Source organism: Anguilla rostrata, chromosome 9 (genome assembly GCF_018555375.3).
Source record: "Anguilla rostrata isolate EN2019 chromosome 9, ASM1855537v3, whole genome shotgun sequence".
In the NCBI taxonomy this organism is placed as follows: Eukaryota; Metazoa; Chordata; class Actinopteri; order Anguilliformes; family Anguillidae; genus Anguilla; species Anguilla rostrata.
In genome coordinates this window covers 53,014,763-53,040,226 of record NC_057941.1, presented here as the reverse complement: position 1 = coordinate 53,040,226, position 25,464 = coordinate 53,014,763, and the positions used below count along the sequence as shown (strand labels likewise).

Below are 25,464 nucleotides of genomic sequence, written 5' to 3'. Positions count from 1 at the left end.
CCGTCGAAAGATTTAAGCTAATAACAGCATAAAATACATTCGCTGTGCCCATTGGGGGGTGTGCTGTCCTTTAAAAGCCTTAGTGTTCCATCTAAACCAATATCCGTGTGAAGCAATATAAATAAATCAGGAATAGCAAGAACACTCTGTGAAAACAAGTGTTTCTTTGTACAAGTAATAGAACAGATAACTACAAAAAATGCTAAATCTTAATGACAATTAAATGGACAATATTATGAAAGTAAAATATCACAATACCTCTAAAAATGGGGCGCATTGTTTTGGTCATCGGCTGTAGCTTTAAATAATTCGTGCGCACAGTGATTGCGTCATTTCTACGCGCTCGCCCACGCGCTGTCAACCCCCTCCTCTGATTGGTGTAGCCAGCATCTTCTGGCGTGCGCGCTCCCCCAGTGTCACCTTGTTGGAAACACTGGTAGACCTGCAGAGTGGAGAGGGGTATTCAGGTTTGGGTTAGCTACAGAGTCCAGGGATTAACTGCATAACCATGGCAGCCGCAGCAGGCCCCCCCAAGCCGAAGACCTCTCCCAAATCCATAAAGTTCCTCTTCGGGGGTCTGGCCGGGTAAGCATCGATTCCGCTCCCTCGCAAGACCTGAGCCCTTTCACAAATGCAAGGATGTTGTGGGGGTCACTAGTCTTGCGTGCGCGCTGTATTGCTAACTAGCCTGGTATCCCGCAAACCCTGTTTTAGCTGAGCATCGCCTGCCTTTACCCACAGTGGCTTTATTGTACGCGCAGGCGTGCGCTCGAGACCAGTTCACTTCGTGCCCTAGGTGGGGACGTCGCTATTGTTCTGTATTGACATCTGTCAACGGCTTCCAACGTAGCAAACCTGCTAAATGCTAACGTTACATTGTTTTTATATCAGTGTTTTACGTCTAATTTGGCAAAGAACTGTCCAAGTGAGGTGACCATTCTCGCTGTATTGGGGAGCGTCTTTACTTGTGCGTCTGTGTGCATGAGGGTAAACATCACGGCTAAAATCCCTGGTCACACATCTGGATGAAGTCGTGATCAGATGTCAGTACTAAACTGCTTGACCACGTCTTGGCTGTGTTACGTAATTAGCGTGTTATTTACTGCGTGAACTCATTTCAGTCCACGTAGCCACGGTCTTGCTGTTCATACTTCGACAAACTTTTACATAAGCAATTCTCTAATATTTCAGCCTCACGCTTCACATATCTGGACTCCCTCCCGCACGAAAAGCCGCGTTAAACTATGTAATCTACCGGGGATTATCCTGGCGCTGGTCTATCCTGACATTCTTGAAGCGATTTCGATTTGATTTGAAAACGGAAGGGCAATGCGCTGCTCCCACAGAGGCGCTACTCTATGCGGCGTTCTAGGCCCCCGCCCCCTCTATGTAACTATATCTTCAGGCCTGTTGCTAAATGTCTCAGGATGTGCCAAGCCACAGTGACGCGACCGCTAAACGCTGCCTTTAGCCTATTTAATTTCCACCCGACCCCTCCACCCCTTCCACCCGACCCCGTCTATTCCTGCTACTACTACTACTGCTATAGCTCGTGCCTCTGCTGCTAGTACTGCGACAAGCATTGCCATTAGCATTAGCACTAGGGCTAGCGCTTTCCTATCAGCGCATCCTGGAAACGCCTGATAGCAAATACAGACACATTAAGTCCGTGTAGTTAAAATTAATTTAATTTCTATACTAATTTCAGTAGTTGCATTGGTCACAGTTGAATTCTCCATCCCCTGTAGTTCGCCTGTGCATGTTATAAGTGCCAATAATCAGTAATATAGAATATTAATGTATGGCTCTCATGTGCGTATATATTGCACTGATTCGTGTTTAGCTGGCGGCGCTGAGGTGGCTGATGTTTGTCCGTGCTCTTTCACCCTGCGTTCATAATGCACAGGCTTTGATAAGAAGCACTGTCAATAGTAGTCTGTTTGAACTGAACGTTTTGTGTGTATCAAACCTGATTGTGTGTGTGCGTGAGAGAGGGAGAGGGTGTGTGTGTTTATATATGTGTACTTATCTGTGTGTCTGTGTGCGCGTGTACTGATCTCAGGTTAGTCAGGCAGGGAGGTGCTCCGGTCTTTGTAATTGTAACCTTTCCCTCCCTGCCTGCAGGATGGGGGCGACGGTGTTTGTGCAGCCGCTGGACCTGGTGAAGAACCGCATGCAGCTGGCCGGGCAGGGCTCCAAGGCGCGCGAGTACAAGACCAGCCTGCACGCCGTGGCCAGCATCCTGCGCAACGAGGGCATCGGGGGCATCTACACCGGGTACAGCCCGCTCCCGCGTTTCCACCACACAACCGCGCTTCCACCACACAACCGCATCTAAACCACGCTCCCGCATCTAAACCACACAACCGCATCTAAACCACACAACCGCATCTAAACCACACAACCGCGTTTCCACCACACAACCGCGTTTACACCACACAACCGCGTTTACACCACACAACCGCGTTTACACCACACAACCGCGCTTCCACCACACAACCGCGTTTACACCACACAACCGCGTTTCCACCACACAACTGCGTTTCCACCACACAACCGCGTTTCCACCACACAACCGCGTTTACACCACACAACCGCGTTTCCACCACACAACTGCGTTTCCACCACACAACCGCGTTTCCACCACACACACGCGTTACACCACACAACCGCGTTTACACCACACAACGCGTTACACCACACAACCGCGTTCCACCACACAACCGCGTTTACACCACACAACCGCGTTTCCACCACACAACCGCATCTAAACCACACAACCGCGTTTCCACCACACAACCGCGTTTAAACCACACAACCGCATTTACACCACACAACCGCATTTACACCACACAACCGCATCTAAACCACGCTCCCGCGTTTCCACCACACAACCGCATTTAAACCACACAACCGCGTTTACACCACACAACCGCGTTTACACCACACAACCGCATTTACACCACACAACCGCGTTTACACCACACAACCGCGTTTACACCACACAACCGCGTTTACACCACACAACCGCATCTAAACCACACAACCGCGTTTCCACCACACAACCGCATTTACACCACACAACCGCGTTTACACCACACAACCGCATTTACACCACACAACCGCGTTTCCACCACACAACCGCATTTACACCACACAACCGCGTTTACACCACACAACCGCATTTACACCACACAACCGCATTTACACCACACAACCGCGTTTCCACCACACAACCGCGTTTCCACCACACAACCGCATTTAAACCACACAACCGCATTTACACCACACAACCGCGTTTACACCACACAACGCATTACACCACACACCGCGTTTACACCACACAACCGCATTTACACCACACAACCGCGTTTACACCACACAACCGCGTTTACACCACACAACCGCATTTACACCACACAACCGCATTTACACTAGGTAACCCATACAACCGCAAACTGTATGCCCTCCCCCTCTCAATCTCTACTTCTCCCTCTTTCTCTCTCTGTCTCTCTCTCTCCCCTCTCTGTACCTCTCCCTCTCTGTACCTCTCCCTCTCTCCCGGACTCTCGTTCCCCCTCCCTGCGTCCCTCCCTCGCTCAGTCTCTCCGCAGGGCTGCTGAGGCAGGCCACCTACACCACCACTCGTTTGGGGATCTACACCGTGCTGTTTGAGCGCATGACCAAGCCGGACGGGACGCCCCCCAACTTCCTCATGAAGGCGCTGATCGGCATGACGGCGGGGGCCACCGGCGCCTTCGTGGGCACCCCCGCCGAGGTGGCCCTCATCCGCATGACCGCCGATGGCCGGTACGTTTGGGGGGGGTTACAGGAGGAGGGTATCTCAGCACGTTTTCATCTATGCAAACGCCCCATTGAATTTTTAAGAGCAAAGAAATCTGATTTGTCACCCAAATCCTAGCTAATCCTGTTACATGTGAAATACACATGTGCATATTCATATTTCATATGAATGAATAGGAAGTACTACCCATCGCTGGGGGAAAGAACCAGGGAGAGAGAGAGAGGAAAGGTAGAGTCGAGGTGGAGGTAGAGAAGCAGGCCCCAGCACGTGCAGAGTGGCTCAGGGTCAGAGTAACCCTGCCCCCCTCACCCCCCACAGCTTGCCCCCGGACCAGAGGAGGGGGTACAGCAACGTGTTTAACGCCCTGATTCGGATCACCCGTGAGGAAGGGGTCACCACTCTCTGGAGGGTGGGTACCAAACTCTCTCCCCTTCTTTCTCTCCTTCTACCTTTCTCTATCTCTCTTTTGGCACGCACACATCAGGACTGAGACAGGACTGTTTTTTCCACTGAGTGCTCTGAGATGAAGTGGCTGAATTTTCTGATCTGGGCTTGGCAGTATTACAGTACATCTGATGGTCGCTGTTAGCAAGCTGTAAATGTTGTGTGTTTATGTTGGTACCATCATGGCCAGGGTGTCGAGTGAACCGCCATGGCCTCGATCGTCTAAACAGTACTTTGGAAGGTAGGGCGCACTGGCTAGGCTGTATTACCCCTGTGATTGGATTGTATGTTACAGTATTTTGATGGTGATGTTACAGTATTTTGATGGTGATGTTACTGTATTTTGATGGTTATGTTACTGTATTTTGATGGTGATGTTACAGTATTTTGATGGTGACGGTATCTGTTTGCTCTCAGGGTATTTTGGTGATGACATCCTGTGCCACTTCTGCGCCAGCATGATTAGTGGACTGGTCACCACTGCCGCGTCCATGCCCGTGGACATCGCCAAGACCAGGTGCGTTCGTCCCGCTGTCCCCGTGTTTTCGTATGCCTGTCCGGCCCGGATGAGGGGCTCTGTGCTGACAGTTGTCTGTCCTTCTACAAGGTCATAAACAACGCCTTTACAACTGTCTGTCTGTCTCCGGTACAGAATCCAGAACATGAGGATGATCGATGGCAAACCAGAATACAAAAATGGGCTGGTGAGTCTGTCTGTCTGTGTGTCTGTCTGTCTGTCACTACCTCTTAAAGGCTCCAGTATAGTGTGGATTACATTTAGACAACAGCTTTCTGCTCTGGATCTCAAGAGTCTTTCTTTCTACATTTCAAAAGACAGATTACAGTCAATGGGACAAACTCACCTCAACCACCACCAACACTCTCTCTGTCCCTCCCTCCCACCCTCTCCCCCTCCCTCTCTCTCCCCCTCCCCCTCCCTCTCTCTGTCCCTCCCTCTCTCCCCCACCTCCCTCCCTCCCCCTCCCCCTCCCTCTCTCCCCCTCCCTCCCTCCCTCGGTCCCTCCTGCAGGACGTGCTGATGAAGGTGATTCGGAACGAGGGCTTCTTCAGCCTGTGGAAGGGCTTCACGCCGTACTACGCCCGCCTGGGACCCCACACGGTGCTCACCTTCATCTTCCTGGAGCAGATGAACAAGTTCTACAAGAAGTACTTCCTGGACTCGTAGAGCGAGCGGCTGGCTGGGGCTGCCTGTGAAAATGTGGACCCTGCCCTACCCCACACACACACTCACACTCACACACACACACACACACACACACACACACTCACACACACACACACACACACACACACACCTATGCTGGGGTTTACACACGGACAAACGTACACACTCGTTCACACACCCGACACCTCAAACACCCTTTTGACCCTAACCCCTCTGCAGCACCCCTTCAGAAGACTACCACCCGTCCGCCCTTTCCCCACAACCTAGTACACTAAGAGGGTAGCAGGGACGGACGTAGCACCACCAACTGCTAGCGCTGATGAGTCTACAAACACAAGCACAGCCCTGTCCCACCACATGAAGCAGCCCCTCATAGAGAGAAGCCAGTATGTGTGCAGGAATTTAGGACTTTTCCCCTTCACCCCTTTTTTTGACCCCCCCCCCCCCACCCTTTGAGCACTTGCTGCTGTCCCATCCCCAGCTGTTCTCAGTCTCCCACGGCTCAGTCAAAACTGCAACCAACGGTTTTGGTCACCATGGCAACCACACCCCCACCACCCCCCAAGGCTCCACAGCTGCCTCCATCTTCAAACAAGCCCCTCTCTCGTCTCCATGGTGACGCGCAGCCACCCAGCACATAGCACATATGTCCGTTAGAGCCCCACGCGACGTAGACGAACACGTGTCCGAGCACCGATTCTGGATCAGATCTCTCTCTCTCACACACACACACATCACACTGTGTACTTGGCCTGCCTGATCCAGGATCAGTTTTCATGGACAGAAGGCATTTGGGAGCTCAGGGGAGGCGAATAGAAACCCTTTTCATTTATGTGTACATTAACGGCGCATGCGTGGATTACCGCCGCACTGCAAGTGTGCGGCTTAATCACTGTGCGACCAAAAAAGGACTTACAGCTGGTGCAAGCTGATAGGCTGAATGCTCGGCCAGTCAAAACGACTGCAGCAGCAGCACCAGGTATAACATGACATCAGGCAGTGTCTGCCATTGGCTGTACCACAACTCATGGTTTAGCTGGCTTGGGGTTTCCACTAATCGAACTGAATTTGGACATTTATCATGAGGAGGAAAAGAAAAGATGTGTATTCTGTGGAAGATAGTTCGGTTTTCTCTGTCAGTTCAAAGTTAAAGTGAATACGTTGGGATATTTCATGTCCAGAGTCCAGCTCTTGACATCCCTTGTGTCAGCTCGCAAGTGATTAAAGACCTTATTAGTCTGCAAAGAGTGTGCTACAGCCAGTACAGAAATCATAGTGAGTAATGTTAAATGTTTAGTCGTGATGTTGAAAATGATGTGTGGCACTTTTTTGGGTGGGTGGGTGGGGGGGGGGGGCGGGGGTAATTCTCTGGTAAAATTTTTCAAACCTCAAATGAAGGACAGCTGCTGGGCATGGTACCCCACTGCTGTACCACGGGACTGGTTTAAAACTGGACAGGCCTGGTTTAAAACCTCTTCAAATAAACTTCTGCTTATTCAAACAACTCTTAAAACAATATTTTGAACATTTTTTTGTTTGTTTTTTATTATAAATAAGAATTCAACCAGAACTAAATTTCTTTCAGTTACAGAGTGTTACATATTCCTATTTTTTCCCTTCATTGTCTGAACATGATAATCTACTGTTCAGTTTTACTAAATTAAGTTTAAAAAAAAGTTTTTGAAAAACTTTAAGTTATGTTAAAGAAATCCACAAATATGTAGTAATAAATGATAAAAAATTGATTTGCATTGGTTTCGTTGCTTTGCATTCTGTAAAATAAAAATTGCATGTTTATATTGTCATAACTAAGTTATATTCACCCGATCCCTAGCCCTACTTGACACAGGCAGTCTCATGATGTTCTTATATTGCATCACATTTGCATGGCTGAATTCAAAAGATTTGTGAATCATTTTAGACGCCCCACCCCCATCCATGCATTGGGCTGGATTTGAGCCCGTAACCACCAAGAGTCACGTGACCAGATTTTTTCTTTTTTTTGTCACCGATTTCACGCTGACTAGTGGGATTGACAGTTGACAAGCCAACTGCCATTTTGCTTTTTTCCTTCTGAAAATCACATCAAAAAACACTTTGTTTTAAAACTGAAAGATGGGAGTCATTCTTGAGCAGAAATGGGCAGTTACAAATGCATTTCCCTACTTCCTGACTAGTTTGTTCTCATGGACTACTAGTGTTACTCTTCTTTTCCCAGTATGAAGTATATTTTCATATATTTTGGTCAACAATCCATGTAGGCCTATATGCAAATGTATGTACATCTTCTTAGTAGCCATGTTTTGGAACAGTGTTGCTATCTTTGGCCTTTTTAAAGGGTATGATTACAGAACTGACTCTAATTTCGCACTGACATTTAGACTTTTCCCCCTCCCTTAAATCACATCAACATAAAAATAATAAATATATAAACAATTTGAACTGTAATAGTAGTGTACTGTCGTGAGGAGAAATTGTCATAGCTGCTTCGTAACTTCGTTTCTTCTGGCATTTTGTGTTTTATTCAACTTTTCTCTCTATTATTGGAATTGTTATATAATTTGTTAGCGGTGAAACGTCACGCTCTCTGATTGTTTGGCATTTGACATCAAGTCATTTTTACTGAGCCTGTAAAATTGCCCCGCTAACACTAGTGCATTGCGACAGCTGCGCCGCTGACCTCTGTGTGTCTTTAAAGACTAGATTTCAAGAGAAACATAATCTTCCTTCAAACGCAGAATCCATTTTTCGGTTATACCCCACCAAAGCCGCAGAACGCGGAGATAAATGAACAATGTCCTGCTTTTTCGTGTTTTACAACTGCATACGGGTCAGGGTGCCTACTTAAAATTATAACTGTTGAGAACATGTTACATTAACACGGGGCAAAGGGACAGAAGTGCGCGATGCATTGAACACGTAGAACGCCAATTTCATGTATTTGGTGCATTCTTTAAAGTGAGTATGCGGTTTTAACATAGCATAGGGTTGGGATGGTTATAGGGTTCAGGTTCATGGACTGAAACTTAACTGAAAAATAATTATCGAACAACTTTTTACATTCACCCGGCGAACTGAAATCCATCCTACGAAGTGCGACTGCGTCAACTTCCCCTTTAACAGTTCGGAATGGGTCCCTTTAATCGCCCCGTTTCCGGTGCTGCTCATTCAGTCCAAGATGGCGGACCTCCTGGGCTCGATCTTGAGCTCGATGGAAAAACCTCCCACTGTCGGCGATCAGGAGAGTCGACGGAAGGCCAGAGGTGCGTATTAGACCGACCTAAATTTGCCTCCTTATATGCTCTACGTACTCTAAGCAATTTCGAGTGAAAGAAAAATAAATATACACCAATTTGTAGATCACAACATGTTCCCTCCTTGTCTCTCCCTTCGCGGAAAACTAGTTTGCTTGCTGGCAACCGACGCACTTCAGTTCAATCGCTGTGCCGCCTTTCTTCCCGTCTATTGGACAAAGCGCCAGTCTGTTTGCCGCGCCGACTGGGCAGTCCATTTGTCAATTTTGGTCAGCTTTGAAAAGTGCCAGCCTCCGGTGGCGTTTGATTGGCTCGTGGTGCAACCTGATTTGCGACATTAAATTTCCGGCTTCAGGCTTATATTATAGCTGGGACTGCCTGTAGTCCACAATTTTGGCTATTTTTGTGGCGCATTTGTAGACATTTTATTGCAGCCTAATTTACATTTGCAGTCATTTTTGTATTTGCTGTATTGGAGTAAATATTCTGAGGTGTTATTGCTGCTGCTCCCTGCTTTATTTTGATTCGCATAGAACATTAACACTCGCAAATCCGAAGATTCATTGCTAACAGGCTGGCTAAAATGACCTAGCTGTGTGACTAGCAAGCTAGTTAAATCAATACTCAGTGTACAGTTCTATCTCAGAAACGCTGCTTTTGCAGGTTAAAGGCTAAATGTGCTAAATGAGCAAGAGTCATTTTAGCATCATAGAAAAGTCACATTCCTGTCAAGAGTTTACGGATTTAATTCTGTATATCACATAAACGAACACAAATGGGGGGGGAAAGTAGTTTACGCTTATGATTACGCTTAGTCCTGGACTAAATAGAGTTTTTATATGTAGAATCTCCGTTCAAAATTGAGTTTAGTGTGTGACTAGGCTTAATCTGCGCCTGTGAATCTGGCAGGTCAACATCACAGTTGCTCGATGCCACTCTGGGTCCCTGACCTGGAAGTGAAACATTTGTTGACGTTTCTAAATTCTATTTTATGTAACCTTTACTTATCCAGGTAGAATTTAGAAATGTCAGCAAATGTTTCACTTCCAGGTCATGAACGCTGAAGGTCGCACGCTGACCCCGTGGCGTAGGCTCGTGAGTGAATGACGTGTGTGTGCGGCGCTAAACGTTTTCTCCTGGTCCGCAGAGCAAGCGGCCAGAATGAAGAAGATGCAGGAGGACGAGAGGAAGAAGAAGGCCGAGTTCCGGAAGAGGGTGGGGTCTTCCTCCTGCACTCTGTACTACACTCTCTGCTGAATGCACTGCAGTGCGACTCCTGTTCTGATCTCAGCCTCTGCCAGCGTGTTTGGCTCAGAGCAGATTAGAGTGTGTGTGTGTGTGTGTGTGTGTTTGTGTGCGCACGTTGGATATGTGTGTGTGTGTTCATGTGCCTGTATGTGTGCGTGCGTGTGTGCGCGTGTGTTTGTGTGCGCACGTTGGATATGTGTGTGTGTGTTCATGTGTCTGTATGTGTGCGTGCGTGCGTGTATGTGTGTATATGTGTGTGTGTGTGTGTGCGCGTAGCTTGTGTTTGTGGCTCAGTGCTAACGAGCCTGTGTTCTTGTGGTTCAGATGGAGAAAGAGGTGTCCAGTTTTATCCAAGACAGCGCTGTTCAGAAGAAAAAGTATAACCCCATGAGCAAAATCGAAAGGAGCATCCTGTAAGAGATCACACCTACACCCCCAGCATCGTACACTACCCCCTGACACCATACACTACATGCCCCAACACCAAAACTGTACACAACCCACCCAACACCATACACTACCCCGTCCAAACGATTTGTCCTTAGTTTTACAAATGAGCTCAAAATTTCCTCAATTTAATCCTTCTGTTGTGGCGAATCGGATAGGACACCAGTTCCTGAATGTTTTTTTATTATCGATCGATTGATTTTATGAAAGAAAAGAAAATGTGCTCCAATGGCGTGGCAGCAGAGGCAGTTTTAGCAACTAGTTTACTGCCAACTAGAGCCTGTGATCTTACACCTTAAAGGGTTAAGCATGTCCACACAGAGAATGACAGAACCTATACAGCCTGGCAGGCTGGAAATGGAGGAGGAAACTGTGTGAATGTGAGCTCCTCTCTTCTCTCCCATCCTCCTCTTAAATCACTCTTTCTTTCCGTTCCTCCCATCCACCCAGCCACGACGTGGCAGAAGTCGCAGGGCTGACATCGTTCTCATTTGGGGAAGATGAGGAGAGCCGATACGTCATGATCTTCAAGAAGGTCAGTCACATGACCTGTCAATCCGGCTGCTGGCCAATCACTACAGGGCACAATTTTTATTCATGTTAACGAAATGAGCGTGTGTGTGTGTGTGTTTGTTTTGTGTGTGTCTGTGGGGGTGTGTGTCTGTGTGTGTGTGTGGGGGTGTGTGTGTCTGCACGCACACAGGAGTTTGCTCCGTCAGATGAGGAGTTGGAGGCGTACCGTAAGGGGGAGGAGTGGGACCCACGGAAAGCAGAGGAGAGGCGGAGACTGAGGGTGAGTCCATGTGCCACCAATACACATACACTACACACACTATACACATGTACACTACACATACACTATACACATGTACACTATACACCTACAGTACACACACTATAGACATGTACACTACACATACACTATACATTTACACTATACACATATGCACTACATATACACTACACATACTCTATACACACATAGACTCCACACATACACGCTACATACATTCTCTATGCACACACTATGTATATTCTGCACACACCACACACACTGTATTCCCTATATATGGACTGGAGGTACCGGGTGACCAAACAGGTGTTGATGATGTCACTGACCCCGCCCCAGGAGCAGGCAGCATTGGACGCGCAGACGGCCAATCAGACGGAGACACGGGCGGCCTCTCCCAGCTCCAACTACCGCGACAAGTACAGCCACCTGATCGGCACCTCAGCCGCCAAGGATGCTGCCCACACCCTGGAGGCCAATCGGGCGTACGGATGCGGTGAGCACAGTGGAGGGACCTGTGTGTGTGTGTGTGTGTGTGTGTGCGTCTGCGCGTATGTGTGTGTGTATGTGTGAGTGTGTGTGTGTATGTGTATGTGTGTGTGTCTGTGAGACCCCGGTCTGGAGCGTTGTTGCTCTTTCTACCACTCTGAGTTGTTCTCGGACCATTATTAACCGGGAGGTTCTGGTGAATGGACAGAGTGCATGTTTCTTTCTTTCTCTCTCTGTCCTTCCCTCCCTCCTTCCCCTCTGTCTGCGGTGTGTTTCTATGCCTCCAATCCCCAGCATTCCCTCTGCTCTCCTCAGTTCCCTAACTCCCAGAATTCCCTCTGCTCTCCTTAGTTCCTGTGGCCAACAAGAGGGACACGCGCTCCATCGAGGAGGCGATGAACGAGATCCGCGCCAAGAAGCGGCTGAAGAAGGGCGAGGAAGAGGGCGGAGCCACGGGCAGCTCCTGAGCCGCGAAAGGCCTGCGTGTGTGTGTGTGTGTGTGAGAGAGAGAGAGAGAGAGAGAGGGAGGGAGAGAGAGAGAGAACACAGAGAGATCAAGCTGAAGAGGGAGAGGGAAAGGAGGTGGATGATTTTAAGAGTTTTTAATTCCTAAACTGTGTTCTTATACCTCTGCCTCTCATCAAATCCTGCTTTTACTGGTGAGCGTATAGCCGCTGCACATGCCAGAGACGAACACTGGAAGAACGCCGCCCTTCTTTATCTGTCCCCCTCCCCTAGTCGTCATGGTAACGTGTGGCTCCGCCCTCTTCCCGTAGATCTGTCTGTCTGTCTGTCCCAGTTTTGTGTCCAAGCCTCTTTCTCATTAATTCGTTTTTAACCGCTAACAAGCGAGAGCAGCCAAGGCGAGGTCCAGGAGTGCCTGTTCTATCCCGGGCCAGAGGGGGCAGTCTTGAATGCTTTCACTAGCTGTTTTTTTAAAGTAGGCTTTGAATTCTGATGAGTTCTTTGAGTGGAGTCATTTTTGGGATAACTTTCGCCTGCCCGTTACTGTAGTGCAGGAATGTTCTGAAGTATTATAAATTCTTTCCAGCTGCTGTTGAAAGTACCCCCATATTAAATGTAGTCGTTGGCTTGTCAGGTGACTGTCTTTTTGGTTTCTCTACAGTTTCTTTTCAGTTTATAAGCATTGGCAGGGTTCTAATTGGCGTTTATATCGATGTGGGAGTGGACAGCTGTGTGTGTGTGTGTGTGTGTGTGTGTGTGTGTGCGTGCGTAGACGAGAACAAATGGTTTTCCTTTTTCTCCCTCTCGATCTGCTATTCCTCTTTCAATCCCGGGACAGAAGCTGCTGTAGTGTCCAAGAGAAAAGAGGACCGATTGAGTGGTTTGGAATCGTTAAAACTGGAGTGAGCGCGTGAATGGGCAGTAACGAAAAGGGTTAGGCAGAGAGAGGTCAGGAGTGAACGGGGCAGGCGTGCCCTGTTGGCTCATTCAGAAACAGACAGGGAAACCTGTTCACTGTGAGGGACAGAGACGGGTGCCGCCATTTTGGCTCCACTGTTTCCGCTCTTTTTTTTATTTTTGAGTCGGTGGTCGTTTTCCCATCCCTGCTCTGAAAGCGGTGGTTCTCGGCGTTTTACTGTTGTGCGCTTCCTTTTACCCGAACAGTAACTTATTGGCACATTATGGAGTATTGTTTTCTGCTTGTGTGTTGTAAGAAAAGCATTTTTGATTGAATAAAGTGGCTCAGAAACTGTGAGTGTCTGCCTCTCCTTCGAACACACCTGCCCGGCGGGCATCTCTGAAAATCACGTTTCAGCGGTGCTCTGAGTGACATGGCAACGGCCTGAAACTTGGGTGATTTAAAACTTTCAGTCAATATGCTCTCTTTTGGAGTGTTATGTGTGCGTCCTTCATGTCAGTGCATTAAACCTTTAAGGCGTGAGATCACAAATGTGTGATTGGCTCTAAACTGAACAGGGATTGCATACAATTTTCTTGTTCAGCTGGCAAACCACCAATGAGCACACTAGCTGTGCACACACCTCTGGAATTTTCCATCAGGTGTCTATGTTAAACCTGTCCAACAACAGAATACATTTGATGAAATTGTGTTGTACAGTAAATAAAAGCCATGATTGGACACAGGCCTTGGGGAAGGGGGGCAAAAAGGCACTTCTGCTGTCCCAGGACAGGGGGCATACTCTTCCACATATGTTGGTGTCTATCTGTGAATGTACCTGGTCCCGTCGAGGAATGCAACACATATAATTAAGGATGACTTCAGGTATTTATTTTGCTTCCTGGTTCTGGGCCCTCAAATCACCCAGCCCTGCCTGGCCCCTCCCCCTGCCCCACCTGGCCCCTCCCCCAGCCCAGCCTGGTGTTCTGGCGCTCTGTGGAGGAAACTGTAAACACCCGACCTGAGGGAAGGAGCTTTGCGGTGTCAGTGTGTCTGTAGTCCTCATCATCTCCAGCAGGGGGTGCAGTGGGTTTAGTGTGTGTGTGTGTGTGTCTGTGCATGTGCGTGCATGTTCAGTGTATATGTATGTGTGTTTTGAGTGAGTGAGGGTGTGTGTTTGCATGCGCCATCTGATCTGATTGACTCCCCCCCCCATGCGGTTCAGTCATCGCTGTGGGAAAGATCTCAGCTGCACTGTCTGTCTCTCTCTCTCTCTCTCTCTCTCTCCCTCCCTCCCCCTCTCTCTCTCTCCTGTACTGAGCACCAGGAACTGCGCTGAACCACCACAGAGCAAGAAAAAGTTTCAGACATTCCTCTCACCAGAAGAACCAGTTTACGCCACCGCACCGCCCCACACTGCCCCGCAGGTGTTTTTGGGGGGTCAGGCGCCAAAATTCCCCTGAATTCCCCTTGTGTTACTGCTGTCCACACCTCAAGCACACACCCTCTTTTCCAACTATTTAACAAGACACCTCTCGCACCAATTGCCTAAGATAATTATAGGACTGGGGTTAGATATCGCTTGGCCTGTTTCTTATTCTCTGACCAAAAGGTTTGCAGATTTAAGCACAAGAACAACATTTTTGTGAAAATGGCTGTAATCTCAAAAGCGTGAGTCTGCAGGGTGCTGGTCTCCTTGCAGAATAACGAGTCGCTTCAACGGGCCCGCCTAATTGGCCCATCGCCAGGCGCGACGAGTTATGCAATCTAGTGCGCACCTCAAGTATCCCACAATGCAACACCCCAGTGCTAGGAAATGGAGTCCCTCCCTCCCTCAGGAGTGTCACCCGTCCGGCCGGTTTTCGGGCAGGTTTTGAGTCATGTGAGAGAGGAGTGGCATTCACCTCCAGTAAGTCAGACCGTCTCCCCCTTCCCCACAGGACTGGAATCCGGGTTCCCCCCACCCCCGCCCCCAAGTCCTCCCAATCTGAAATGCCCAGTCGTACCTCAGCACGACCCTCATGACCCCCTGCTCCGGTAGGGGGAGGGCACAGACGAGTACTCGCACGCTCGCAGACCAACGTCCCAAACTTTGCAAGCCCGGTAAACAGGTCGCTTGGCGCAGTTGTTTTGCTTGGTGCTCGCGATGATGTCATCAGTCTGCTCCGCGATGTGCGTGACACAGCACACGCTCTCAGCCAGCGAGCGACTCTTTACATACTCTCCGTTTGTACCGCTGGATCTTCATCAACGGCCATTCAGGTTAAGTGCTTCCAGCTCACGGGTAAAATGGCAGTGCCCCAACTGGGAATCAAACCTGCAACTCTGGAATAGGGTTAACCGTTTCACTGTGCTGCTGCCCGGGTTGAAAATGTGCAGTGACACACTGGGCTGAAACCGCTCAATGCCACGCGGCGATGAGGTAGAAACGAGCGTGGTGATGTCAGAGGCCGCTTCCTGCCGTCACGCAGCTGAGCGGTGAGACAGACCCGTCTCGGGGGCTGCAGCTGAAAGGGCCAGCGTGTGAACACCGCCTCTGCCAGCTGAAAACTAAACGCTGCTGGGGCCTCTACTGACGCAGCCCATAGAGAGCTATCCACACGCTCAACGCGAACTTTGTCGCATGTCTCTCCCTGTTCTATTCAAATAAAGCTGAAAAAGCCCCCCCAAAAAAAAAAAATATATATATATATAAATAAATAAATAAATAAATAAATAAATAAAAACTCAGGTCCGCTGAAGAGGCACAGATCGCCCCTCTGCTCGGAGCGGCCTTTCAGACTAGTCTGTGTGCATGACAGGAGACAGGAGACAGGAAACAGGAGGTGCTTTTTTGTTAGTCTTGCAGTCTGGACAGTCGCCGATGGGAGTAACTGGTTAAGCGATGAGGTTAATGTTGGTCATATGATCACCGTTTGTGACTTCACCTGCACACTGCCAAATGAGTTTATAAATGGGTGAGTTTGACCTTTGACCCCAGCAGATTTGACCTTTTTGAAAGCTTGTCGGTTCACAAAAGTAGAGAGAGTTTCGGTGTGTCATCTCTCCTGTGCTTTTTCTCTGAATCCTTCCTCTCTCTTTCAGGTCAATTCAAAGGGAATTTTTCTGTCATGAAAAAAAAACAAATTGTGTTGCCAAAGCACAGCAACCAGATGTACAGCGAAATGCAAAATTATTGGGACAGTTTTGGCCAAATTGGTTGTTTTTCCTCTGCACTGATCAAGTTTATATTTCAAATCAAACGATGCCTATGAGACAAAATTCATACATACTGCACACACAGAGACACTACAAACACACAAGCATACAGACAACATACTGCACACACACACTCACTCACACTCACACACTACATACTGCACACACACTCACTCACACTCTCACACACTACATACTGCACACACACACACTCACTCACACTCACACACTACATACTGCACACACACTCACTCACACTCTCACACACTACATACTGCACACACACTCACTCACATTCTCACACACTACATACTGCACACACACACACACTGCATACTGCACACACACACAGGCTGTCCTCTCTCCACCCCTGCTGTGTGACTCTGGACCTGTTTACGTGCCGCAGTCCCACCTTACCCTGCTGCACCTGCAGCGTGTGCCAGCACCCGCTGAACCGGAATAACAGCCTATCACATCCAGCCTGTGAAACCTGGCTCATCTCATCAGCCCAACTCGTCTCGCTCTGGCTGAGCCCCCCCCCCCTCTCTCGCTCTCCCTTTCTCTCCTCCTTTCCCTGCCTCTTGCCATCTCCCTCTTCTTCCCTCTTTTATAATCACTGTGTTCACCACCCTCTGGTGGCTCAGGGCTGTGTGGGAGGGGCGTCTCTGGGGAGTTGTGTGTGGCATGTGAGACTCTGCCCCGCCCCACACCGGCGAGGGGGCCGGACCCCCGGCTCAGAAACCCCCGCTGGGCCCCAAGCCTTCCCAGACAGAGGAGGCCCTCCCCAGGCTGACAGCCCCCCAGCCCCCCCGGATCAGCACACAAACCGCCACCGCTGCGCTCGGCACGCCCACACCTGCAGTACAGGTACAGGCAAATGACTCTCACAGAAGGGGGTCACCCTGCAGGCAAGTAAGAGCACACACTCTCTCACACACATGTGAGAGAGATCTCTGTGCCCTGAATCCAGGTGAGTGTGGTCTGTGGAATTCTGCCCAGGTGTCTCTCGAAGATGGATCACCTGTGACCTGAACACCCACAAACACAAATCACCCCCAAAACACAGCAGCGCTCCCGTCTGTGTGCATGTGTGCGTATTTTGTGTGTGCGTGCGTGTGCGATGGTGTCGTGATGCAATTAAGTAATTGTGCATTAAAATGTACAAAAATACGTAATCTTTGCATTTGTTCCCTGCAGAGTGGAATCATTTTTACACAACAAAGGGCTGTGTCAAAGCTAATGAGCTCTCCAAACTTCACGTTTGTTTTATGATAACCATCTGATCAAAAAACCGCATTGATTCTTAAACAGAAAACATCTATGAGAGCGTGCATTCGTAAGACTACATCGCTCGCCCACAATGTAGCGTAAGCTAACAAAAAATAACGTGTAAACCACTGGTTTAAAACATACCCGAAAACAACTTCCGGCCTCTGGCCATTGCCATTTACTGACCCTGGTCATTCACCAGTGGGTATAGACGAACTGCCACTCGAAATAAGACTGGCCAATAGAGACGCATCACCTACGCTTCCGCGTAGATCCCGCCCAAGGGATTGTGTTCATGGAACCAAAATAGTAACAGTCCGGAAAATTTTTTACCACGGCAGTATTAATATTTTTCATTAACAATGCAAATAGCTTTGTTTTCAATTGATATTTCATCTAAAAACCTTTAGGGAATATTTTGCTTTCAATAAAATATTTTATTTTTTTATTTCACCAGGCAAGTCATTAAGAAAAAATACTTATTTACAATGGCGATATTTTATATTGCAACATGAAAAGTTTTTCTCGCATGGCCTAATGAAGACACAAATGTTACTCCATATTAATGCACGAGTTTTTCCGCTCGGCGTTGTCTCGCGCCTTAGCCCTCACGTCAATAACAGCCGCTGTGCCTGACGTTTGTTACTTCGTACTACAATTATTATCATTATTGTGTCCTCTTGTCTATGCCATCAAGAACTGTAACTTGGACTTCCCCCGAGTACGGCAGTTAAGCAGTCCCTGGACAGCTTGGTTTAATCACGATATTCAATAAAGCCGAAGACAAAGTGGTTGAAGAAAATTAAGCAAGCTTTCGTAAATTGCTAGGATTCTTGAGCCTGAATATTTTACTACGAAATTCCTCCGAAGCCCATATTCATTCGCCAACAATGTATTTATTTTCACTCTGTCGAATATTCCCAATATAATTACACACCCGAAATTGGGACGAATGTCGTTGTTGTGTGCTGCACATGAATCCAGTGCGTTTCCCAGTTCCCCTGGTCTTCCTCACTTCTCCGTATATTTAGGAAGTAGGCCTATCCCGTCCTGTGGGCTGGGCGCGCGCCGCAATATAAATCCGCGGCTACTTCCTCAATCCCGCTTAGCTAAATTCGCAAGCCTTGCGTGGCAACAGGTAGTTCTTGTGCTTTGGTTCTGTAAATGCCTCTGCCTGTGACGTTTACATGACTTTTGATAGATACTTGCAAAAGTATATAGGCTACAATTATTTAATTTTCAGACATCTAAACTGCTGTTGTGTTTTTCCCCTTTGGGAAAGTTAAATTTACTCTTGATCCCAGTTCAAGATTTCGACCAGCTAGCCATTATTGCCTTTTCAGCGTCCTGAACTTTTCCCTCCGCTCTTCTTTTCAGTTCCTGTTCCTTTCAGTGGAAATTTAGCAAGTACCAGCACTAGCGATGGCCTGGGACGGATATATTGACAATTTAATGGGCCAAGACATGGACGACGCCGTTATCGTTGGGTGCCAACCCGGCCAGGAATATGTATGGGCGTCGAATAAGACTGGGAAATTGAAAGACGTCACGGTAAAGAATTTGCTTCTAATCGGCTCGTGTTGAGAACAAAATACAAAATGGATACTGGGTAAAATAATGATATAGTTCGCTAGTTTTGTTTTTTTCTTATTTCGGGTTTTGCCTCTTCTTTTTGCTTAAACAATTAGTGTAACACCATCCATTCTCCAGTCTCAGTGCTGATATGTCCACTCTAATTAATCCTGTTTAGGCTGTGTATTCTGTCCGAATGTATTCACGTGCTATGAAATATGGAACGGTTTAGGAAAAATGTTGATCTCGTGCTGAGGTTATTTTTTTCTCCATAGGAAATGTGTCAGTGAGCGGTGTGTCGCGCTTTATGAGTTTGTAATTGAGTTACTGCCGTGGACATTAGCTACACGAGTATAATTCTCTTTCCACGTAAGTCTAGGTTTGCCTATCCCAGAGGAAAGGAGGGTGGACAATCGTAGGTATGAGGAGGAAGTGTCAAAAGGGTGCGCCCAAAGAAACCGGATGTGTTGTGTTACCGTCTTGGAAATGCATTAATATTAACAGTTGGCTTATTGAACCACTTATTCAATACTTTGCCGGTTGATATCCAGCGGCTGTACTCCAAAATAATTTGCCGGCACCTTGGGATTGAGTTGTGAAGCGGCACAACTGAGAAGTGGAATTGCGTGCTTCCGACAGGACCGTGTAGTATCCCGATAGCACGAAAATCTAAAATGGGGGAAAAAATGAAAACGTGCGAAAACCGGGATTTCTCCCGGAATTTACATGGACAAAAAATAGTGCCAAAAAGTGGGCTAATGAGCGGTTGGCTTTCTCGCGCCATGAGCTACAGTTTAGCAAAGGACAGGCGGGACCTGTTAATGAATGAATAAACAAACGCTAAAAACAAATGGACAGACCAAGTGTTCCAACATATAGTGCTGTAATAAGGCTACACTGACTAATGTAGATATTTGCCGATGGTGACGAAAATGACGCCGTTTCCGGTTCAGTTGTTTGCTGGAACAATCCAGAATTTATTTCACTCAGATATACCATCAGTTGCAGTCTTGTTAAATGAGATTCATACGATGAAGCTCTTGGTTGGATCTTTTTGATCTTCTAAATTTTCTTTTTTTTTAAATATGGTTTAATTGGCATTTGCAGAACCAGCACCGAATTTGGAGTGGAAGATCTGGAGAGGCCTACATGTGGACACACACGAGTGGCTTCCAGCTGTGAGGCTTTTAGGCTCAAACTGTTTGCTAGGACTCATAATCCTCAAAAGGGCCACAGTGTCTGTGGGTCTAACTCCAGTCCTGGAGGGGGGCTGTGTCTGCAGGTTTAGCTCCAGTCCTGGAGGGGGCGCTGTGTCTGCAGGTTTAACTCCAGTCCTGGAGGGGGCGCTGTGTCTTCAGGTTTAGCTCCAGTTCTGGTGGGGGCACTGTGTCTGCAGGTTTAGCTCCAGTCCTGGAGGGGGCGCTGTGACTGCAGGTTTAACTGCAGTCCTGGAGGGGGTGCTGTGTCTGCAGGTTTAACTCCAGTCCTGAAGGGGGCGCTGTGTCTGCAGGGCCCTCCAGGACTGGAGTTAAACCTGCAGACACAGCGCCCCCTCCAGGACTGGAGTTTTAAGTCCTTCTCACCCGCCACTTTTCCATACACACCCTGTCCCAAAGACACACCCTGCACTTTGCATTTCACGGGGTGTGTCTCTGATGGGCGGCGTCTGTGCGGACTCGTCTGAGCTCTCCCCGCCGCTGGTCGTTCACGGTCCGTGCGAGGCTGAGGTATGGGGACGGCAGTTTCCAACGGTGGCGATTTTGGCGTGGGGACTCGCTCCACCGCGGTATTTCCCTTCCTCGTGCCTGAGCACGCACCAGTCTGAAACCCCAGCCTACAGCAGCGCCACAGCAGAGGCTTCGCGGCCCTGGAGCTCGTCCGTCAAACTGGTTGTTGCTGGGAGGGTTGGGCGTGGTTCAGTGGAATATTCGAGGCTGCTTTGGATAGTGCTGGGATCTCTTGCTCTCTGGGGACCCCTGGTGGCCAGCTCTGAAGTGCTTTTGAGATTAGTACAATGCTACCAGAGGTGTATAGCATAGCGCAGCTCTGAACTGCAAGAGACCCAGCTATAAAAAAGACAAAGTTAAAACCTCTTCCCATCCTGAAGTGTTGGTTTATTTTCATGCATATATTGAACGGCTGCGAATTGATCTATACTTCCTGCATGGACTACTTTCCTAGTTTTTTCTAGTAATTCCACTGTTCCCGTGTGAATGCATAAAGGTTCGGGAAACTGGATTCAAATTGTGGTTATATTCCCCAAAAGTGACAATTGATTGTGTCACTTAATATTTCTTTCAGGTTTTTAACCCTATGACATGTGAATGATGTTGCGTTGGCAGATATCCGATTCCTTTCTGATTTATTTCCACACGTGAATGTGGCCCAAAACGGATGTGAAAGTATCCGAGTCCATGAGCTCTTTCCTGTTTACAGGTTCATAGTGCATATCTGATCTGTGTCACATAAGCAAATAATGGGCATTGGGTCACTTTTACCAGGCGGTGTAAACGTAACATTATAAGGAGGCGCGAGGTGCGGTGGACCCCAGTGCATAGCTCCTCAATGAGGAGGGGCAGTGTGCTGTGAATCCCGGTGCGTAGCTCCTCGATGAGGAGGTGCAGTGTGCTGTGAATCCCGGTGCGTAGCTCCTCAATGAGGAGGGGCAGTGTGCTGTGAATCCCGGTGCGTAGCTCCTCGATGAGGAGGCGCAGTGTGCTGTGAACCCCGGTGCGTAGCTCCTCGATGAGGAGGCGCAGTGTGCTGTGAACCCCGGTGCGTAGCTCCTCGATGAGGAGGCGCAGTGTGCTGTGGACCCCGGTGCGTAGCTCCTCGATGAGGAGGCGCAGTGTGCTGTGGACCCCGGTGCGTAGCTCCTTAATGAGGAGGCGCAAGGTGCTGTGGACCCCGGTGCGTAGCTCCTTAATGAGGAGGCGCAAGGTGCTGTGGACCCCGGTGCGTAGCTCCTTAATGAGGAGGCGTGAGGTGCTGTGGACCCCGGTGCGTAGCTCCTTAATGAGGAGGCGTGAGGTGCTGTGGACCCCGGTGCATAGCTCCTTAATGAGGAGGCGTGAGGTGCTGTGGACCCCGGTGCGTAGGTCCTTAATGAGGAGGTGCAAGGTGCTGTGGACCCCGGTGCGTAGCTGGGGACTTAAAGGGGAATTGCACTTTATAACACTTCTGCTTCTCATGACTGATATTGTCCTCCTAATGAATGCGTCGCCCTGCATTTTTCCCTTTAACAGGACCGGAGTTCCCGCCGGAATGTCTGCCAGGGCGGGGCTCCGGTCCGGGGGCTGTGTGAACGGAACACCTCCCGTGTTCAAAATTCCCCTACCTGTTGGAGCTTGCGCTAACTCTACCCTCCTGCCAGTTCCCAGGCCCAGCCCTGCTCTCCTCAGTCGGGGTTTTGAAAAGTCCTTAAAACGTGAGGTCATTGGTGAACAGACCTTTTTGTGCACCATATCTAGTCCTGAGATGGCCTCTGTCAACGACCACCACAAACCGCACGTGTTGGAGTGACGTTTTGATCTCCGTAGATTTGGCATATCGGTAAAGCCTTTCCTTCCACATCATTCCACTTGCTGTGGGACTCAGTCCCGGATTGGCTTACTTGTACCTCATTTCCACAGACAATATCACCCGTTCATTTATACCTCATCTCCACATACGCAGTATCGCTGGGTCAGTTAAATCTAATCACCAGTGCCATGTCTGGTGGCACAGCCTGTAGAGCACTGAGGAGCCGGTTTGAATCCTTCCACGCAGCTGTCGTAGTCACGTTCCCCCTCCCACTCCCCATTCGTCCCGCCTCTCTGCACTGCCCCGTGCACTGGAGCTGAAAAGCCCGTTAAACACGTAGATAAGTAAATGCATAAATAAATGAAGCGCGTGGTGCCGCTGGCTGCCCTGTGTGTTCCCTGGTGTCCTATACATGAGCCCATCCAGGCAGTTCCACACGCCAGTTTCCCACATTCGGAGAGCTCCGATGGGCTGCCGCTAGCTCGGTGCCCTTTATGACCAGGGATACAGCTAGCGTCCCCTTCACAGCTAGCGTCCCCTTCACAGCTAGCGTCCCCTTCCACTGTCAGGGCAAAAACAGGCATCCGGAGCAGGACCCTGCGGGTCTCCTCCAATCACTGCCCGTGTTGTTCTACTGATTACCACCGCACCCTGTGATTGGTGGAGCCCCTTTCTGTTTTCTACCAGCATTGTGACATCACGGCTGTCTCGGCCCGTTTTATTCACTGTCTCCACACGCCCCGGGTGTCTGCTAAATGACACGGCTGTTTCTGGAAACACCGTTAAATGAGCAAACCAGTTTTCTGCAACAAACGCCTACCACACCCTGCCGTTTGTCTGAGTAGGTAAATTGACCTGCTGTTCTAGACTGAGGATTTCCCAGACTGTGAGCTTGTGAAACTTCATGGAGAGAGAATGTTTTCTGTGATCTTCAAGTATCCAAATACAAAATGCACATGTGTTTGCTTTGTCATCATTCTGGCTCAAGATTGCTGCTCTCTTGTTCGATTGCTTGTGTCTGACACGCGCTTCCTGTTTGTGGTGGAAAGTGCGAGGGGTGTTTGAAAAAGTTTGTTACAGGATTGTATTGTGCTTTCAAGTGTGTATTTGATATTAGTTTGGGCTTTTTGTTTAAAGTAAGGTAAGATGGTTTTGAAAAGAAGGTAAGACAGAATTTGTAGCATAGAGGTAATCGAGCCACTTGGGACTACCGATCATTCTGCAGTTAGATTTGATGTATTGTGGCAAATTAACAAGGCCTCCTCTATGGCCAGAAGTTTTAATTTTATACAAGTCAATTTATTCCAACGGTAAGGAAAAGTAAGTTGAAGAAGCACTCCCCCCAGTGAATGAACAAATCCATACAGGAGAGTTTGAGGGGAAAAAAACAGTATAAGATATATAAAAATGACGTGTCTGTTTACTCCGGCACGCTATTCAACTCAGTGACTGGCACTTTGATACAAATTTCCCAAACAAGCGCTATCGAAACTAATTTGGCACATATAATCACTCAAAATTAATTCACTGCAATCATGTGATGTAGCTGATAAAGCCTTTAGGGTGGGGATGAACAGTTGTGGACGCTGTAGTTATAGAAATAGGCTTAGATAGGCTTCGAGCTCTGCAGAGAACACCACTGACAAACGTTCAGGTTTTCACTGAAACTGAGACTTTGAATAAAATGAAATGAGCAGCCATGTGACAACTGTGTGAAATGTTACCTGTGCGTGTGTGTGCGGTCCCAGCAAACCACTAAAGCTTGGGGATTACTTTGCTCATGTGGGGTTTTTTCTGTTTGTTTTTCCTTCTCCTCTGTCTTCTTTAGGCAGAGGAGGTCCAGGTGCTGCAGGGGCATGACCGCGATAGCCTGTTTGCTAAAGGGCTAACCCTGGCCGGGTGCAAGTGCACCATGGTAAGGGACGGGATCAAGGATGATTTCGTACCATATGTGGACCTGAGGACCAAGGGCACCGACAACTCCGCCATCTGTGTGGCAAAGACAAACCAAGGTCAGTCTCTGCCCACGTCTGTCTTACTGACTGATGGGGGGGGGGAATGCGCTGTATGGCCTTACACTGCAGACAGCCAATAGGTGTGCTGTCTTTGTCTATGATAAAAAGATCTCCAAAAGAATCCTGTTGTAATCTTATTGTGTTGAAGATGCATGATTCCCAGTCTTTGCAGAATCTTAAGATGTGTGCACCTCCATGACTAAAAGCCATGACTTAGGACAGATTGTTGTTATGTGTGAGTGTGTCAGACTTTAGTTGTCAGAAGTTGTCTAATGTATTGGAGTCATAATCAGTATTTTCATGCCTTGCCCCCCCCCCACAGCTGTAATCATTCTAAAAGGAAAGAAGGAGACACATGCTGGTGTAGTGAACGACAAAGTCCTCAGAATGGCGGACTACCTGAGAAAGGCCAACTACTGATTGTCTACTTCCTCTTCCTGTCCCCCCTCCAACTGTCTACCATTTGGGAAGAACTGGATTTTCAAGTTACACCCCTGCCACCTCCGCCCCCGCCCTCCCCCCCCCCCCCCCAAAGAGCTTTTTTGGAGATGGGTTTTTGATATCACCATGTAAACCTGTGATCTGATGCCAAATAAACATTTATTCTAAAAAAAAAAAAAAAAGAAAAACAAAGAACCTCATGCCTGCTTGTGAAGTGCTTTTTTTTTCTTTTCCCAGTCTTTCCCTGAATGAAACGCTTGTGAAATGAGTCTGGCTGCCCCCAGTATATAAAACCATCATACTGACACACTGAATCACTGAGTATATAAAACCATCATACGGACACACTGAATCACTGAGTACTATAAACCATCATACTGACCATGAATCACTGAGTATATAAAACCATCATACTGACACA

General features: G+C 48.3%; 3 protein-coding genes across 3 annotated transcripts; all 3 read left to right on the top strand.

The window, feature by feature from the left end:
- The first annotated feature begins 382 nt into the window (after nucleotides 1–382).
- LOC135264328 (mitochondrial 2-oxoglutarate/malate carrier protein-like) lies at nucleotides 383–6,939 on the top strand. Its single transcript, XM_064353192.1, has 7 exons — nucleotides 383–585; nucleotides 2,125–2,277; nucleotides 3,604–3,810; nucleotides 4,124–4,292; nucleotides 4,600–4,766; nucleotides 4,902–4,953; nucleotides 5,280–6,939. The coding sequence occupies exons 1-7, from the start codon at nucleotides 509–511 to the stop codon at nucleotides 5,433–5,435; spliced, it is 981 nt and encodes a 326-aa protein (XP_064209262.1). The 5' UTR covers nucleotides 383–508; the 3' UTR covers nucleotides 5,436–6,939.
- Nucleotides 6,940–8,539: 1,600 nt separating this feature from the next.
- spag7 (sperm associated antigen 7) lies at nucleotides 8,540–13,383 on the top strand. The gene is made up of 7 exons (XM_064352922.1): nucleotides 8,540–8,698; nucleotides 9,837–9,904; nucleotides 10,262–10,350; nucleotides 10,835–10,919; nucleotides 11,088–11,177; nucleotides 11,514–11,670; nucleotides 12,015–13,383. Exons 1-7 carry the CDS (start codon nucleotides 8,614–8,616, stop codon nucleotides 12,128–12,130), a joined length of 690 nt encoding a protein of 229 aa, XP_064208992.1. The 5' UTR covers nucleotides 8,540–8,613; the 3' UTR covers nucleotides 12,131–13,383.
- A 5,234-nt stretch (nucleotides 13,384–18,617) lies between these two features.
- On the top strand, nucleotides 18,618–25,243 carry LOC135264189 (profilin-1-like). Its single transcript, XM_064352919.1, has 3 exons — nucleotides 18,618–19,044; nucleotides 24,416–24,599; nucleotides 24,925–25,243. Exons 1-3 carry the CDS (start codon nucleotides 18,916–18,918, stop codon nucleotides 25,020–25,022), a joined length of 411 nt encoding a protein of 136 aa, XP_064208989.1. The 5' UTR covers nucleotides 18,618–18,915; the 3' UTR covers nucleotides 25,023–25,243.
- The last annotated feature ends 221 nt before the right edge of the window (nucleotides 25,244–25,464 follow it).

Coding starts and splice junctions, on each gene's coding strand:
- LOC135264328 (XM_064353192.1), top strand. CDS start 509: ATGGCAGCCGCAGCAGGCCCCCCCAAGCCGAAGACCTCTCCCAAATCC. Junction 586..2,124: donor CTCTTCGGGGGTCTGGCCGG/GTAAGCATCGAT, acceptor CCCTGCCTGCAG/GATGGGGGCGACGGTGTTTG. Junction 3,811..4,123: donor CGCATGACCGCCGATGGCCG/GTACGTTTGGGG, acceptor CACCCCCCACAG/CTTGCCCCCGGACCAGAGGA.
- spag7 (XM_064352922.1), top strand. CDS start 8,614: ATGGCGGACCTCCTGGGCTCGATCTTGAGCTCGATGGAAAAACCTCCC. Junction 8,699..9,836: donor GAGTCGACGGAAGGCCAGAG/GTGCGTATTAGA, acceptor CCTGGTCCGCAG/AGCAAGCGGCCAGAATGAAG. Junction 11,178..11,513: donor AGGAGAGGCGGAGACTGAGG/GTGAGTCCATGT, acceptor ACCCCGCCCCAG/GAGCAGGCAGCATTGGACGC.
- LOC135264189 (XM_064352919.1), top strand. CDS start 18,916: ATGGCCTGGGACGGATATATTGACAATTTAATGGGCCAAGACATGGAC. Junction 19,045..24,415: donor GGAAATTGAAAGACGTCACG/GTAAAGAATTTG, acceptor TGTCTTCTTTAG/GCAGAGGAGGTCCAGGTGCT. Junction 24,600..24,924: donor TGTGGCAAAGACAAACCAAG/GTCAGTCTCTGC, acceptor CCCCCCCCACAG/CTGTAATCATTCTAAAAGGA.